Below are 18,195 nucleotides of genomic sequence, written 5' to 3'. Positions count from 1 at the left end.
GTATCGGCGTATTTAAGAGTATTTGCACAACAAATTTGATGGTTCATTTTCTCTTTTTACACTTGTGAAAATAAAATAAATAGGTTCTGAAATAAAATGTTTGTAAAAAAAAAGTTAAATGTTAATTTTTTCCTTCCACATTGCTTCAGTTCCTGTGAAGCACGTAAAGGGTTAATAAACTTCTTGAATGTGGTTTTAAGCACCTTGAGGGTACAGTTTTCAGAATGGTGTCACTTTGGGGTATTTTCTATCATGTACACCACTCAAAGCGACTTTAACCCCTTAACCCCCATGGGTTGTTTTTATGTTAATGACCGGGCCAATTTTTACAATCTGACCACTGTCCATTTATGAGGTTATAATTCTGGAATGCTTGCATTGATCCTGGTGATTCTGACAATGTTTTCTTGTGACATATTTTACTTCATGTTAGCTGTAAAGTTTCCTCGATATTACTTGTGTTTATTTGTGAAAAAAAAACAGAAATTTGGCGAAAATTTAGAAAATTTCGCAATTTTCCAACTTTGAATTTTCATGCACTTAAATCACAGAGATATGTCACACAAAATACTTAATAAGTAACATTTAACACATGTCTACTTTACATCAGCACAATTTTGGAACCATTTTATTTGTTAGGAAGTTATAAGGGTTAAAAGTTGACCAGCGATTTCTCATTTTTGCAACACTATTTTTTTAGGGACCATATCACATTTGAAGTCACTTTGAGGGGTCTGTATGATAGAAAATACCCAAATGTGACACCATTCTAAAAACTGCACCCCTCAAGATGCTCAAAACCACATTCAAGAAGTTTATTAACCCTTTACGTTCTTCACAGGAATTTTGGAATATTTTTTAAAAATGAACATTTAACTTTTTTTCACAACAAATTTACTTCAGATCCAATTTGTTTTATTTTACCAAGGGTAACAGGAGAAATTGGACCCCAAAAGTTGTTGTACAAATAATCCTGAGTACGCAGATACCACATATGTGGGGGTAAACCATTGTTTGTGCACATGGCAGAGCTCAGAAGGGAAGGAGCGCCGTTTGACTTTTCAATACAAAATTGGCTGGAATTGAGATAGGACACCATGTCGCATTTGTAGAGCCCCTGATGCGCCTAAACAGTGGAAACCCCCACAAGTGACACCATTTTGGAAAGTAGATTCCCTATGGAACTTATCTAGATGTGTGGTGAGCACTTTGAACCCCCAAGTGCTTCACAGAAGTTTATAACGTAGAGCCGTAAAAATAAAAAAATCATATTTTTCCACGAAAATTATATTTTTCCCCCAATTGTTTATTTTCCCAAGGGTAACAGGAGAGATTGGACCTCAAACATTGTTGTGCAATTTGTCCTGAGTATGCTGATACCCCATATGTGGGGGTAGACCCCTGTTTGGGTGCATGGCAGAGATTGGTATGTAAGGAGCACTGTTTTACTTTTTCAACACAGAATTGGCTGGAATTGAGATCGGATGCCATGTCGCGTTTGGAGAGCCCCTGATGTGCCTAAACAGTGGAAATCCCCCACAAGTGACACCATTTTGGAAAGTAGATTCCCTAAGGAACTTTATCTAGATGTGTGGTGAGCACTTTGAACCCCCAAGTGCTTCACAGAAGTTTATTATAACGTAGAGCCGTAAAAATAAAAAATCATATTTTTTCCAACAAAAATGATAATTTAGCCCCCAAATTTTTATTTTCCCAAGGGTAACAGGAGAAATTGGACCACAAAAGTTGTTGTCCAATTTGTCCTGAGTACGCTGCTACCCCAAATGTGGGGGTAAACCACTGTTTGGGCGCACGGCAGAGCTCGCAAGGTAAGGAGCACTGTTTTACTTTTTCAATGCAGAATTGGCTGGAATTGAGAGCCCCTGATGTGCCAAAACAGTGGAAACCCCCAATTCTTTCTCCAACCCTAACCCGAACTCACCCCTAACCCTAATCCCATCCCTAACCATAACCCTAACCGCACCTCTAACCCAAAAACTCCCCTAACCCTAATCCCAACCCTAACCACACCCCTAACCCCAACACATCCCTAACCCCAACACACCCCTAACCCTAATCCCAACCCTAACCTAACCCTAACCACACCCCTAACCCTGACACCCCCCTAACCCTAATCCCAACCTTAAATGTAATCCAAACCCTAATCCCAACTTTAGCCCCAACCCTAACCCTAACTTTAGCCACAACTCTAACTTTAGCCCTAACCCTAACCCTAATGGGAAAATAGAAAAAAAATACATTTTTTATTTTATCGTTTTTATAGCTGGTTTTTGTTTGGCAGCTGTCACACGCTAAAAGACGCTTTTTATTGCAAAAAATAGTTTTTGCATCACCACATTCTGAGAGCTATAATTTTTCCATATTTTGGCCCACAGAGTCATGTGAGGTCTTGTTTTTTGCGGGACGAGTTGACGTTTTTATTGGTACCATTTTCAGGCAGATGACATTTTTTGATCGCTTTTTATTATGATTTTTGGGAGTCAGAATGAACAGAAACCAGCAATTCATGAATTTCTTTTGGGTGCTGCATTTATACCGTTCCGCTTGTGGTAAAATTGATATAGCAGTTTTATTCTTCGGGTTAGTATGATTACAGCGATACCTCATTTATAGCATTTTTTATGTTTTGGTGCTTTTATACAATAAAAACTATTTTATATTAAAAAATTATTATTTTTGCATCGCTTTATTCTGAGGGCTATAACTTTTTTATTTTTTTATTTTTTTTTGCTGATGACACTGTATCACAGTTCGTTTTTTTTTTTGCGAGACAAGATGACGCTTTCAGCAGTACCATGTTTATTTATATACGTAATTTTGATCGTGTGTTATTCCACTTTTTGTTCGGCGGTATAATGATAAAGCATTGTTTTTGCCTCGTTTTTTTTTTTAACGGTGTTCACTGAAGGGGTTAACTAGTGGGATACTTTTATAGGTCAAGTCATTACGAACGCGACAATACTAAATATGTGTACTTTTGTTATTTTTTTAATATGTACATAAATGGTTTTTGTTTTTATATTTTTTTTCTTTAAGAAATTAACAAACAATTTTTTTGCACATGTTCATTTTTTTTAACTCTTTTACATTGTCCCAGGGTGGGACATCACTGTGTAAAGTCAGATTGCTGACAAGCCACATCCCTGCAGGATCCGGAAGGATCCCGCGGCCATCTTGGAATCGGGGGCCTGCAGGAGGGAGATCCTCGGAACAACACGATCACATCTCGTTTTTCTGAGGGTCTCAGGGAAACACGCAGTGTTCCGGGGGTTAAAGTGCTGGGAGCGGTCCATGACCGCTCCTGGCACATAGTGCTGGGTGTCAGCTGTGATAATCAGCTGATACCCAGCAACAATCGGCCGCGCTCCCCCCGTTGATCACGTATAGATGTACTATGCTGTCCATGAGAATTAAGTCCCAGGTCACATGGATGGGATAGTACATCCGATGGCAGAAAGGGGTTAAATGTGAGATGGTCCCTAAAAAAAAGTTTTGTAAATTAAATTTTGTTGTAAAACTGGAAAATCGCTGGTCAACTTTAAAACCTTATAACTTCCTAACAAAAAAAGTTTGCTTCCAAAATTGTGCTGAGGTAAAGTAGACATGTGGGAAATGTTATTTATTAACTATTTTGTGTGACATATTTCTCTGATTTAAGGGCATAAAAATCTAAAGTTTGAAAATTGCAAAATTTTAAAGATTTTCGCCATATTTCTGTTTTTTTCATGAATAAACACAAGTCATATTGAATAAATTTTACGGCTATCATAAGGTATAATATGTCATTAAAAAATAAATCTCAGAATCAGCGGGATCCATTAAAGCGTTCCAGCGGTGTAACCTCATAAAGTGACAGTGGTCAGAATTGTTAAAATTGGCCTGGTCATTAAGCTGCAAATTGGCTCTGTCATTAAGGGGTTAAAGTGGTCTTCTCAAGTTTTCTCCCACTGATCCTGAGAATCGGAGCTCTAAAGAGTGACAGTGTGCTTGATTAACCACAACTCCATTCACACTGTCATGATCCGGGTCAGATTTTGCCATGTTTCTCCTGCTCCGGCCTGGTCATGGTGGGGTTAACTATTCCTGCCTCTCTTTGATTTGGGAGTGGCTATTTCTTGGTTCTCTTGCTGGCAGCTTGTGTCAGTGATAGTTTTGGGCTTGCTGGGACTGCTACCTGTGAAACACCTGTGTTCCTTTTTCCGCTGACCTCCCTTACCTGTTCCTGACCTGTCTCCTGTACCTAACCCAGTTTGACTCTGGTGTGTATCCCCTCCGTTTGTGACTCGGCTTAAACTCTGACTTTGTCTCCTGTTTCCCATTTTTGTTACCACACGTCTGTCTGGCTTTTTGACCTTTTGGCTTACTCTGACTCCGATCTCTGTCTCACGTCTCCGGTACCTTTGCTCCTGGCTGGTTCGGACCCTCGGCTTGTATTTTGACCACAAGTTCTGTTTTCCCCTTTAAATACGCTTACCTACTGTTACGGACTTGGCTTGTTTTGACCACTCTCTTTCGCCACCTGTTGGTGCAGTGCAGCTTGCACTGGGCTGCGGTGTGGCAAGTGTGACCTCTTTTTCTGTCACTCACTCTCCTTTGTGGAGTCTGCACACACCTGCATTGCTGCACCGTGACACGCACAAGCCCAATTCTTAGGATCGGCAGGGGTCCCAGCGAAAAGACATCCAGAAATCAGGAAGTTATCTCCTACCCAATGGATGGCAGATAACTTAAAACTTGTGAATAGTCTATCAATGTAATGCAGTGAAGCTATATAGCATTGTATAACTTTGAATATTGATTAACTATAAAAAATATTTATTTTCCTTTCATAGTCAAACAATGAATTGGTGCAGCCAGTAAGTAAATTTTTTAATTGTCCACCATCATGTACTAAACTCTTTAAGAAGAATCTGAAGTTTTGCCTTGGAGTTGCGTTAAAGAATATATTACAGGCATTCCAAGATTACCAATCTTTTAAGAAAAACTTATTGTAGTTACTGTTCTTAATAACCATTCTTATGATATAAAAAAACAGTTAAATGAAATTTGTAATTCTCTCAAATTCTCCTCCAGATAGGTCACCAGTCACTGACTTTGTTTTGCAGCAGCCAGTTTTCCCTTTATTGTCATATTGCCATAAACGGACAAATCTGCAGCGTAGTCACAAAGTTCCTGTAGTTTTACCTATAGTTATATTTGTCAAATTACTATGCATGAAGTTCAATCTTCTTCAGTTTTACAGCAGCCTTATTTGACAAATTCCGAAAACAAAGTAAAGTTCCAATTATATTTGGCAAGTTACTACGTGAAATTTCTTAGTTTTTCTTTAACGTGATTTTACAGTGAAACTTCACTTGAGTTTAGTTTAGTGTACTTACCAGTTCATTTTGCATTGTGTTCATTACAACATATGTTTCTTTCATCATTTCCATAATTTTTCTTATCTTTTTTTCCTCCCTTGTACTTGTCTGTCTGCATGAAGCCTGACTCATCAAAAAGTCTGTCATTATGTAACCTTGTTATAGCCGAGACCCCAACTTGTGGGTCAACCGAGGATTTACACATTTCACAGAGCGATGTAGCTGAGGGTACTTTGGTTCTTGGGGATAGTGGTTTTTCAGATAGGCAGGAAAAGTCAAATGATGATGACATTTTTGATGCCACCTCCTTGGAAGAACAGTTTGAATCAAATGAGGATGGTCAATTTATGGAGGGAGTTTCAAGTCAGGAAGTAGTAATTATTAGTGGGGAAGATGATAATGTTTTTGAAGATAGTCAGTATCGAGAAGAAGATGGGTTACCAACTAACACACACATTCAAGAATACAATGAAGAGGATTTAAATTCTGAATGCATTTCAGACACAGACAAAATCCATGAAGAAGACTATGATGAGCAAAATAGACATATGTTTGACACCAGTTTAGAACATAACATTGATGCAGATATTTTGGATAATGAGAATGAAAGAGATGGGTTGTCTCATGGAGGTATGCATAACTGGAGTAACTCCAATGAATTTGTAATGGAGACTATTACTGATACCAAGGACAGCTCCAATAATAATATACAAGAATCTGGTGGCATCAGAGATGCCCAAAGCATTGATCTTGTACTTCCTAACGTGAACCACCCTGATGTGTTTCAAGACCGAAGTCAGTTAATCAGAGGTGGAAATAATACTTCCCAGTCTGATTTTATTACTAGTGATATAGACACAGACCAGATATGGCCAACTAATTGGGAACCGACCTGTACAACAGATTCATGGGGTGAATCCTATGGAACTGATAGCCAATCACATGAATTCTGGGGGCCTGAGCAAAATTCAGCCGAGTTTAATTCATTTTGGTATTTTCAAACCATTGAAGGAAACGCTGATAACTCATGTTTATCCAATGAACACGAAGCACAAGCAAACTTGTCTGGAAACGAAGGCTGCTGTAATCCCACTGACATAAGAAAGGAAGAGGACAATAATCAACCAATGTCATGCAGAAGAAAACTCACAATTTCTAGTCTTGAATGTTCATCTAACCTAAGAGAATTTGAAACCAACAGCTCAGATTTGTCAGAAGATGAACTAGCTAACCGCAAATATGGTTCTTTCTACCAGGATGTAGACCATGAGAAAGAAGAGGTATCTCTGTTCTTCCCATGTGTAGACTAGCATAGATAGATATTGGACCTTGTGCTTTATGTCCCTTCCATTAGTTCATCCTTTTCTAGAAAAAAAAACGCAAAAGTGAAATTAGTACTAAATTAGTTTTATTCATATAGCAAGTTGTGTGCTATATTAAAGGGAATCTATCACCAGGTTTTTCTACCACATCATCATGATGTAGCGGTAGAGACCCTGATTCCAGAGATGAATAACTTATTTTACTGGGTGCTGCAGTTTTGATTATAGCACCACTCCAGTGTTTTCTTTTAATACAGAGCTGGAGTGGTGCCACTAATTTAAGTTCCCCTACCCTAGTATTATACTCACCAGCCGAAGTCTTTAGCTCTTTCCGCTGCCACGGACAAGTAGTCTTCTAGAGAAAATCATCTACTAATAAAAAAATGATTTTATTTAAAACTACAGAAAGCAGATCAGTAGGTGACACATTTCTAAGATCAGGGTCAGATTAGGTAGCAAAGAACTGGTGACAGATTCCTTTTAATTTTTATGAGCATGAACAAGTGAATTGTATGTAACATATCTATCTACCTTATCCTCCAAACCGAGAGGTGCTCTTTGTAGCTCTTCTCCTTTATGTTAGGGTATTTAAAAAGTAATTATTCTGAACAAAAAAAACCCTTTTTAATAATATCGAATACAGAGAATATACAGTATGTCTTCTTAGGAAATTATGTTGTCAGTACACATTTTTAATGGTATAACTCGTAGATCAAACTCTAACTACAACTACATCAAATACATAATATATGTCTAGGATAGGAATGCTCTTTTAAAATTCAAACCACAAATAAAGGCTTAATTTACATGACCATATTGTCAAAAAGTATTTGACAGAATCCTGCATATGACACCCATATCTCAAATATGTGAGTTCAGATGAGATCCATCCGTAGCTTCCAGGGACCATTCACTGCTTCACAGGGTGTGATAGGGTCGGTACTGCAGATATATGGTTGTGTACATGGGACCTTAACCCCTATGAAGTGGTAAATTAATAAACCATGATGTATATATCTGCCAGTCAACACTACATGACTAATTTATAGGTCATGCTGATTGGGTGGGTATGACCAGTGTACCTGCATGACCAGATGCCAGAGCCTGACTGTGATATATAACTAAGCTCCTGCTGAAACTGTGGGGATCAGTGTGAACAGCAATTCCCATAGTTTAACGCCCTAAAACCTATGTTAATTCAATGCCCACCTCCAACCCAATCAAAGGTTGGATCTAATAGAATGACTGACAGGCATATTACAGTGCAAAGTATGCATTTTTATTATTTGAGCAGTCAAGTTCATTTAAAGGATTTCTCAATTACTTTAACAACCCCTTCTTAAATGCCCGAGTCCCCCAAGTTAAATAAGAAAAGCTCATTCTCGCCTCCAGCACTGGCACCATTCTGTGATATCGGAACGTTGTTGTGTCACGTAAATGCTACAGCAAATCATCGGTCACTGACTGTCTGCTGCCCAGTGGAATTCTATTTGGTCAAAATAGTGAAGGCTGTCACCAGTGTGGGAGGGAAGTGTAACATTATCTCATTTAAATCGAGTGACTCTGGCACTTAAGAAGTCGTTGTCCAAAGAGTGGAGAAGACTCAGCTATAACAGTGAAAAATAAAAAAACTACCAGACTACTAGAATTACAGTTTTCATTCATCTGCCTCTCAAAAAATGTAAAAAAAAAGTTATATAAAAACATTGTTCTTCAAAATTATGCCAACAAAAGCATCAACTCATCCGCAAAAACAAACAAGACATCATAGAACTCCGTTAATGGAAAACTAAAAAAAAATCTCTCAGATATAGTAATGCAAAAACAAATGATTTTTTACAAGGATGTTATTGCCCAAAAAGTAGGAAAACTAAAAAAATTAACATCTGGTATCACCACAATATTGTTGAGCAATAGTGGAAAGTTAACGTTTTACTGTTATTAAACGGTGAACACTATAAATGAGAAAATATTGAAAAACGAAAAAATATGTGAACAATTAATGTATTTTTTCCATACTAGTCCCCACAGACCACCCCCAAAAAAAGAAAAGTTTTTTCAGCGCATCATATGGCTACTTCGACAGCAATATTAAATAGCTATGGATTTGGGCACACAGAGATGAAAAGAAAAAAATTGAAAAAATTTGCAGTGTCTTGAAGGTCCAGATTAGATTCATCCTTAATGGGTTTAGGTATATAGAAGGAGATTAACAATTGCAAATAACAATGAAAACCATAGTTATTTACCGAAATATAGTTCCTGCCAGCCCTGATAACAGATAATATATTGTTCACATAAAGTGTATAAAAAAGTGCATATTAGGGTGTAAAAGGATAGGGTAGCCCCCTAAAAATACTACATTTATAGTTATCAAAAGAGGAACTCTCCTTACACCTCTAATTAGGTCCGATATCAACTATTAACGTCAAAATTAACTACTAATAATTAATATCCACTTAATACGACAACGTTATCTTTACCTTATACTATATACTAACTGAGACAAAACAGTGTAACAATAAAGGGTATTTATTACACATACACAAGTCTACAGTCTATAACATACATATATATTTATACCCAAGCTGGCGACAATAAATATATATATATATATATACAAATATACTGATATGACAACTCTGATATAGTAAAATCACTACAGTATACAGTGATATCCCAACAGTATCACACAGTAACAACCCACAATAACCAGTAATATCACAACAATATCACACAATATAAAAACCCGCAATTAACTGTCCGATTACCCAAATCATACATACAATATCAGCCCTCCCACCTATGGCTAGCTAACCCTAATAGTACTGGGCATATTAAGAAAAGGGGATACAGAGTATACTTAAGCCATGTGGGTCCATCATCATTCCAGGCAATGCAGGCACAGCAAAAAGAGAGAGCACATGTGTCTTGTGCCTTTTATGTCCAGCTAGAAGAGGCGTGTCCAGTCCCAGGTGTGTGGGGATGAGGTCACAAATCTATTATAGCTTGAGGAGGGGTTACTGAGCACATGTGCGGGAATTGTATATCACTAAACACATCTCTACATAAAGATTTACATTTTGGCCTTCTACATAGGGCAATAAAAAATAGGAACAATATAAAAATAATTGTGATTCCTTGTAGGAAAATATTGTTGCGTAGTACATTTTGGATCTGTTATCATTTACAATTTATCATGGAGGTTTAATCCTGACCCCATAGCTGGTACCTTATCATCAAATGTTAATGTTTTGCCTTCTCATTTCATTTAGGCATCCACCAGCGCTTTTAATGGACTGACACAGGTAGGTTTGAAGATGATAAAAAAAAAATAGAAGAAATATCCTTAATCACCACAGGCTACTGTTCGTTAGTATAGAAATGGAAAACTCTAGCTCCAAGGGTTATAAATGAAATTAAATATTAAAAACTTTCATCACTCACTGTAGCAACAGTGTAAAACATCCACCTCATCACAACAACTTTCTTCTACCAAAACGAGCATTTTAAATATTATTAAGTATTTTTAAATTCTATTAAAAATTATTATAATGACTAAGCCATCCCAGGCCAGAGTCCATTTATTCTCATTGATTAGTGTTTAGCATTATGTTTACTAGGAATTTTAAGCCTTGTTCTTGCTACCAATGCTGCAGAACTAATGCACATTCCATGTCAGCTAAGTTCTCCATTTTTTAGAGAACTATGTTAACCCCTTCCCGATAAGGTGATTTTTCCTTTTTTGCATTATAATTTTTTTCTCCCTTTCTTCCAAGAGCCATAATGTTTAGATTTTTGGGTCAACATAGCTGTGCCAGGGCTTGTTGTTTTGTGGGGCAAGTTGTACTTTTGAATGTCTCCATCCCTTTTATAATGTGATGCACTGGAAAGTGGAAAAAAACATGTACGGTAAGTGTGGTGAAATAGCAAAAAAAACATCATTCTGCGATGGTTTTTTTCTCCCCAGTGTTTATGCAGTAAAAGTGACCTGGAAAATGATTCTCTAGGTCAGTACAATTATGGTCATACCAAACATGCATAGTTTGCTTTTGTTTTGTTTTTTTAAGTGGTGAAAAGAAATTCTGAAATTAGTCATTTTCTATTTGTGACTTATGAAGTTTCTGTGTGAGGAGGCTTGTTTTTTTTTTGTAACCCGAGCTAACAATTTATTGATACTACTTTTGGGCAGAATGTTTTGATCACCTCATATTGCATTTTATTGCACTGTTGTTGCCCAAAAAAACGCGATTGTGGAGTTTTGATCTATTTCTCGTCACATCATTTATTGATCTGGTTAATTAATTTTGTATTTTTAGAGATTGGACTTTTCCAAATACCACATATGTGTATTTTTTAATTTTTCTTTACTTCTTAATTTTTACTTCTTAATTTACTTCTTAATTTTTGAAACGGGGGGGTAATTTCAACTATTATATTTTTTTCATATTTTTTAAAGCATGTTATTATGATCTTTGTAATAAAATAACGTTTATACCAGCTGTTTTTTTACAGGAGTACCATTATGACAGTCACAGGTACTCCCAATCGGCATCAGTATCAACAAACCCATTGGCTGTTAGAGGCAAATGATAGCTGAATAGTACAATCATCATCTGCTGCCATAGATGCACACTCAGTTTCTGAGCCCGCATCATAGTCTGGAAGCTGGCATCTGATGTAACTGTACGTCATATGTTGATAAGGCTTTAAATGTAAAGTCCACAAGCCCCCACTAATACTCTGTTATTCTTTGTTACTATTCCCTGAGTATCGTTTCATCAAAACTGCTTCAGGAAAGGATATCCAAGCCAAACCAGATCTCCGCTTTGCACTGACGAGGGGCAGTACCCCGAAACACAGTGTCTGCAAATTGAGATTCTGGTTTGGCTTTTATCCTAAGTCATGTGACAAGGCTCGTTAATGGGTCGATATTGACTGTTAGGATTGCTACCTCCAATAGGTGGCACTAGAGTTCTAGTCCTCTTCCTCTCCGAAGAGAAAGGAAAAACTTCTCTAAAAACTCCTTGCAGGGTATGTGCCCATGATGTATTTTGTAGGTGAGTCCACTCTACACTTTTTTAAATTAAAATTGTGAACTAATTACCCTGTGTTATTTCCATGTATTACTACTATTTATTTATGTACTTACTGCAGCGTCTCTAGTCATTGTTTTTATTCTAGGTTGTATTTGTCTGTTACTGATCCACAGTGTGAATGTGCACCTATACATTGCACTTATACCAACAGATGTAATGGCACAAGTTCAGTTTTTTTATATTCATTTTTCATTTCTATATCAAAATGACTTGCTGTCCATATTCTCATTCTTTTGAGTATTTAGAAAGCACTTTTTCATTTGAGTTTCACAGTGCATTTTCATGAAAAACACATGTGAACATACCAGATAAGGAGTTTTTAAGACTTTTTTTTGTTACTGAAGCAGTTTTTAATAATTTTTCATTTGTTTTTGGAGAGTTTTTCTTTTTTACTAAAGCCTTTTGCAGCCTTTTCTTTGGACATTGCCTAGTTTGGAAGTGTATTCCATCAGGAACCCCTTCAAAGAAGTGACAAGCATTTTCTTATCTCCTACCAGATGTTTTTCAAAATCTGAAACAGAAGAAAAACACATTTCCCATGCAATGGCACTCAAATAAATAGGCAAACATAATAATTTGCCACGTCCTCAATATTTTGTGAGGGACTCACTCTACGCGATGCACTTGGAGCAACCACTTTAACTTACTTAAACTTTACTGCTACCAGAACCAACATGTTGTCTTATGAAAATTTCTACTAAGCCATTGGCTCTGTTTAGTCAGCAAAAAAAAAAAATACTGTAGAGCATCGCAGCAATAACAGCATATACTTGTTTTAACCCTTTTCTGACATCTGGCATAATAAGAGAAAGCACCATTGCAATAAATGCACACCACAAAATTGTATAGAAAATTATTTAACAGTATATTTTATTGCTACGCCACACAAAATATTAAAACATAATTAAAACCAGACAAGAATCAATCCACTCAGAAAAAAAAGTGCATGTTATAGTGCCCAATATACACATACGGTACAGACCAAAAGTTTGGACACACCTTCTCATTCAAAGATTTTTATGTATTTTCATGACTAAGAAAATTGTACATTCACACTGAAGGCATCAAAACTATGAATTAGCACATGTGGAATTATATACTTAACAAAAAAGTGTTAAACAACTGAAAATATGTCTTATATTCTAGGTTCTTCCAAGTAGCCACCTTTTGCTTTGATGACTGCTTTGCACACTCTTGGCATTCTCTTGATTAGCTTCAAGAGGTAGTCACCAGAAATGGTTTTCACTTCACAGGTGTGCCCTGTCAGGCTTAATAAGTGTGATTTATTGCCTTATAAATGGGGTAGTGACCATCAGTTGTGTTGTGCAGAAGTTTAGTGGATATGCAGCTGATAGTCCAACTGAATAGACTGTTAGAATTTGTACTGTGGCAAGAAAAAAGCAGCTAAGTAAAGAAAGCGAGTGGCCATCATTACTTTAAGAAATGAAGGTCAGATGGTCCGAAAAATTGGGAAAACTTTGAAAGTGTCCCCAAGTGCAGTTGCAAAAACCATCAAGTGCTACAAAGAAACTGGCTCACATGAGGACCGCCCCAGGAAAGGAAGACCAAGAGTCACCTCTGCTTCTGAGGATAAGTGTATCCAAGTCACCAGCCTCAGAAATCGCAGGTTAACAGCAGCTCAGATTAGAGACCAGGTCAATGCCACACAGAGTTCTAGCAGCAGACACATCTATACAACAACTGTTGAGACTTTGTGCAGCAGGCCTTCATGGTAAAATAGCTGCTAGGAAACCACTGCTAAGGACAAGCAACAAACAGAAGAGACTTGTTTGGGCTAAAGAACACAAGGAATGGACATTAGACCAGTGGAAATCTGTGCTTTGGTCTGATGAGTCCAAATTTGAGATCTTTGGTTTCAACCACCGTGTCTTTGTGCGACGCAGAAAAGGTGAACGGATGGACTCTACATGCCTGGATCCCACTGTGAAGCATGGAGGAGAAGGTATGATGGTGTGGGGGTGCTTTGCTGGTGACACTGTTGGGGATTTATTCAAAATTGAAGGCATACTGAACCAGCATGGCTACCACAGCATCTTGCAGCGGCATGCTATTCCATCCCGTTTGCGTTTAGTTGGACCATCATTTATTTTTCAACAGGACAATGACCCCAAATACACCTCCAGGCTGTGTAAGGACTATTTGACCAAGAAGGAGAGTGATGGGGTGCTACGCCTGATGACCTAGCCTCCACAGTCGCCAGACCTGAACCCAATCGAGATGGTTTGGGGTGAGCTGGACCGCAGAGTGAAGGCAAAAGGGCATAAAAGTGCTAGGCATCTCTGGGAACTCTTTCAAGACTGTTGGAAGACCATTTCCGGTGACTACTTCTTAAAGCTCATCAAGAGAATGCCAAGAGTGTGCAAAGCAGTCATCAAAACAAAAGGTGGCTACTTTGAAGAACCGAGAATATAAAACATATTTTCAGTTGTTACACACTTTTTTGTTAAGTATATAATTCCACATGTGTTAATTCATGATTTTGATGCCTTCAGTGTGAATGTACAATTTTCTTAGTCATGAAAATGCAGAAAAATCTTTGAATGACAAGGTGTGTCCAAACTTTTGATCTGTACTGTATATGCATATAAACTCTTTCACACGTGGAGCATTTGGTAATTTAACCCTTTATCTTTCAGGCTTTTACTGAGTTCTCTTGGTTTCATTATGCAGATGCCCTTTTATATATATTGTCTTTGGTCATCTTCTGTGGTCTTACTTATTGGATCCTTCCCTACCTTGGGGGGCCCTTTTCCTTGATGGGCATGTTATTGTCCACGTTAGGTTTGCAGAGTTGCACCACATAGCCCCATGAGCCAGTAGGTCTGAGATTGGTTTATATGCATATACAGTGGGGCAAAAAAGTATTTAGTCAGTCAGCAATAGTGCAAGTTCCACCACTTAAAAAGATGAGAGGCGTCTGTAATTTACATCATAGGTAGACCTCAACTATGGGAGACAAACTGAGAAAAAAAAATCCAGAAAATCACATTGTCTGTTTTTTTATCATTTTATTTGCATATTATGGTGGAAAATAAGTATTTGGTCAGAAACAAAATTTCATCTCAATACTTTGTAATATATCCTTTGTTGGCAATGACAGAGGTCAAACGTTTACTGTAAGTCTTCACAAGGTTGCCACACACTGTTGTTGGTATGTTGGCCCATTCCTCCATGCAGATCTCCTCTAGAGCAGTGATGTTTTTGGCTTTTCGCTTGGCAACACGGACTTTCAACTCCCTCCAAAGGTTTTCTATAGGGTTGAGATCTGGAGACTGGCTAGGCCACTCCAGGACCTTGAAATGCTTCTTACGAAGACGCCTCTCATCTTTTTAAGTGGTGGAACTTGCACTATTGCTGACTGACTAAATACTTTTTTGCCCCACTGTATGTGTATATTGAGCACTATAACATGTACCGTATTTTCCGGCGTATAAGACGACTGGGCGTATAAGACGACCCCCAACTTTTCCAGTTAAAATATAAAATCTTCTCAAAAGTCGGGGGTTGTCTTATATGCCGGGTGTCGTCTTATAGGGTGGGTGCGGAGCAATCTGCGGTCGAAGTATTTAGTGGGGGGGGAGTGGTCCCGATGACGAGGTGAGGGAGCGCCTCACCAGGAAGGTGTAAGTGAAGCAAACTGTCAGCGTCTGGGATACCAGGGTTATGCAAATAAGAGAGAGAGAGCGGTGCTGTGCCTAGAAAAACACTCCTCTTTCACTAATCTGGCTCACCCTTGTATCCTATTATCTCCTTCTCTGCCTCTGCTTCACTTACACCTTCCCGGTGAGGCGCCCCCTCTCCTTGTCATTGGGGTTGTTCCCCCCACAATATGCAGCGACCGCAGATTACTCCGCACCTGCCCTATAAGATGACACCTGGCGTATAAGACGATACCGACTTTTGAGAAGATTTTCAAGGGTTAAAAAGTAGTCTTATACGCCAGAAAATACAGTACTTTTTTCTGATTGGATTGATTCTTGTCTGGTTTTAATAATGTTTTAATATTTTGTGTGCCGTACCAATAAAATATGCTGTTAAATAATTTTCTATACAATGTTGTGGTGTGCATTTATTGCTGTGGTGCTTTCTCTTTTTTGGCCATTATTATTTACCACTGAGCTTGTCCCCCTAGTTTTCCTTTTCTTCTGGTATCTTTGTATATAGTGGTGCGCTTGGTTTCTCTATAATCATCTGGCGTAATAATATGCCAATGTCGGACTCCCTCCCTTTGATGTGAGCTCCGACGCTGAGCCCACATCTTTTCCAGCACATGTCAGCTTTTTTGAACAGCTGACATGTGCCGTTAACAGCTGCGGGAGGACTTGCAATCCTCCCACGGCTGTTAACCCATTAAATGCCGCTGTCAAACTCAAACAGCTGCATTTAACACACGTTTCCGGCAAGTGCACCTGAAATCCGCCCATCGGTGTGATCGCGGGTTACTGAGGCTGATATGACAACCAGAGGTCTCCTGCAGATCTCTATGGTTTTCACTGCCAGATTGTTATGAGCCCTGCCCGGTGGTCGGCGCTCATAGCAAGTGAGTAATTCTGCTACATTCAAGTGATCTGATCATCGCCTGTATGTAGCAGAGCCGATCGGGTTGTTGCAGCTTATAGTCTCCTGTGAAGACTATTGAAGCATGCCAAAAGTAAAAAAAGTGTTTAAAATACATAAAAAAAATAAAAGTTAAAATCACCCCCCTTTCTCCCCATTCAAAATAAAGCAATAAAATAAAATCAAACGTACACATATTTGGTATCACCGCATTCAGAATCGCCCGATCTATCAATAAAAAAAAGGATGAACCTGATCGTTAAATGGCATAGCGAAAAAAAAGTCAAAACGCCAGAATTACGTTTTCTTGGTCCCCTTAATAATAATAAAAATAATCTTTATATAGCGCCAACATATTCCGAAGCGCTTTACATTAAAATGGTATAATTAAAAATGTCAGCTCAGCGCACAAAAAATAAGCCCTCACCCAACTCAAGATAACGAAAATTGGGGACGCTATGGGTATCAGAAAATGGCGCAATTTTCTGTTTTAACAAAGTTTTGATTTTTTTTTCACTACTTAGATAAAAAAGAACCTTGACAGGTTTGGTGTCTATGAACTCATAATGACCTGGAGAATCATAATAGCAGGTCAGTTTTAGCATATAAGGAACATAGTAAAAAAGCAAAACAAAAAACAACTGTGAGATTACACTTTTTTTACACTTTCACCGCAGTTTGAATTTTTTTCCCAATTTTCAGTAAATGATATGCTAAAACCAATGGTGTCGTTCAAAAATACAACTCGTCTTGCAAAAATCAAGCCATCACATGGCCATATTGACCAAAAAAATAAAAAAATTATGGCTCTGGGAAGAAGGGGAGCAAAAAAACGAAACCGGCGAAAAATACCTCTGGTCATGAAGGGGTTAAATACACGTCAACTACATTTTATGTATTTAAATTTATTTTAAGTTTTACGTGTGCCCTAAAATCGATATCATAGTTAGTAAAGTAAAGAAATGATTGTAGCAAGAATTAACCCATTTTGCATTTGTGTCTTTCTAGCCTGATGCATCCACTTCCCTTTTCGAAATGCAAACGGAGCAAAGTGCTGGTGAAGGGACAGTAAGTAGTTTGGTTTCTCTTTAAAAAAATAAATAAAAAAATACTGTTATATAGGGCAAGTCATCAGTCATTTTTTTAACTAAAATGTTAGCAACTTTCTAAAATAAACTTTGGCTTTGATTTATCAACACTGCTGTTTTGTATGTCAGTTTGATGAAGAATGTTCTGGAATACGATGCTCCAAATTCTTTAAAAGGAATCTGTCTCCAGATTTGTGCCATGTAATCTGCACAGCGCAATGTAGAGGCATAGACTCTAATTCCAGTGATATGGCACTAACTGAGCTGCTAGCTGCAGTTTTGATAATTCACTGTTTTATCAGCAGGATATTATCAGTAGAGGACTAGTAAACCTACTGCCACGTAGTCCTGCATATTCTTGAGCTCTGTGAAACCCCGCCCCAATCACTGGTTGTCAGCTTTCTGCCTATGAGCATTGTATACAGAAAACTGCCAATCAGTGGTGTGGGCGGGGTTTTACAGAGCTCAGAATTCAGAGAGCTGATAGATCTGTAGCCGATAACAAACTAATATAATTAAGAATGCAGCACGCAGCCCAGTAATTGATACATTTTTGGAATCAGGGTCTCATTAAGATGATCTCAGATGGAGTAGCAGAAATCTGGTGATAAATTCACTTTAAGAGACACTGGCCTCTTAATGAATTTGGTGAATCTCTCAGCTGCCTTGTGTCACTCCAAGAAGAGTACTCCAGTCAACAACTGGAGTACATTCCTGTCATAATTTA

General features: G+C 38.0%; 1 protein-coding gene across 6 annotated transcripts in view; it reads left to right on the top strand.

The window, feature by feature from the left end:
- The window catches only part of AMPH (amphiphysin), a 451,781-nt gene that overhangs the window by 371,774 nt on the left and 61,812 nt on the right, over positions 1 to 18,195 (top strand). For 4 of the 6 annotated variants that reach the window (XM_069730254.1, XM_069730256.1, XM_069730258.1 and 1 more), the window contains exons 14-16: positions 4,854 to 4,877; positions 9,979 to 10,011; positions 17,389 to 17,448. In XM_069730254.1, the coding sequence (XP_069586355.1) occupies positions 4,854 to 4,877; positions 9,979 to 10,011; positions 17,389 to 17,448 (117 nt within the window). The remainder of the gene's footprint in view (positions 1 to 4,853; positions 4,878 to 9,978; positions 10,012 to 17,388; positions 17,449 to 18,195) is intronic. The other 2 variants (XM_069730255.1, XM_069730253.1) reach the window with 1 other exon arrangement.

Source organism: Ranitomeya imitator, chromosome 6 (genome assembly GCF_032444005.1).
Source record: "Ranitomeya imitator isolate aRanImi1 chromosome 6, aRanImi1.pri, whole genome shotgun sequence".
Classification (NCBI taxonomy): Eukaryota; Metazoa; Chordata; class Amphibia; order Anura; family Dendrobatidae; genus Ranitomeya; species Ranitomeya imitator.
This window is presented reverse-complemented; position numbering and strand designations above follow the sequence as displayed.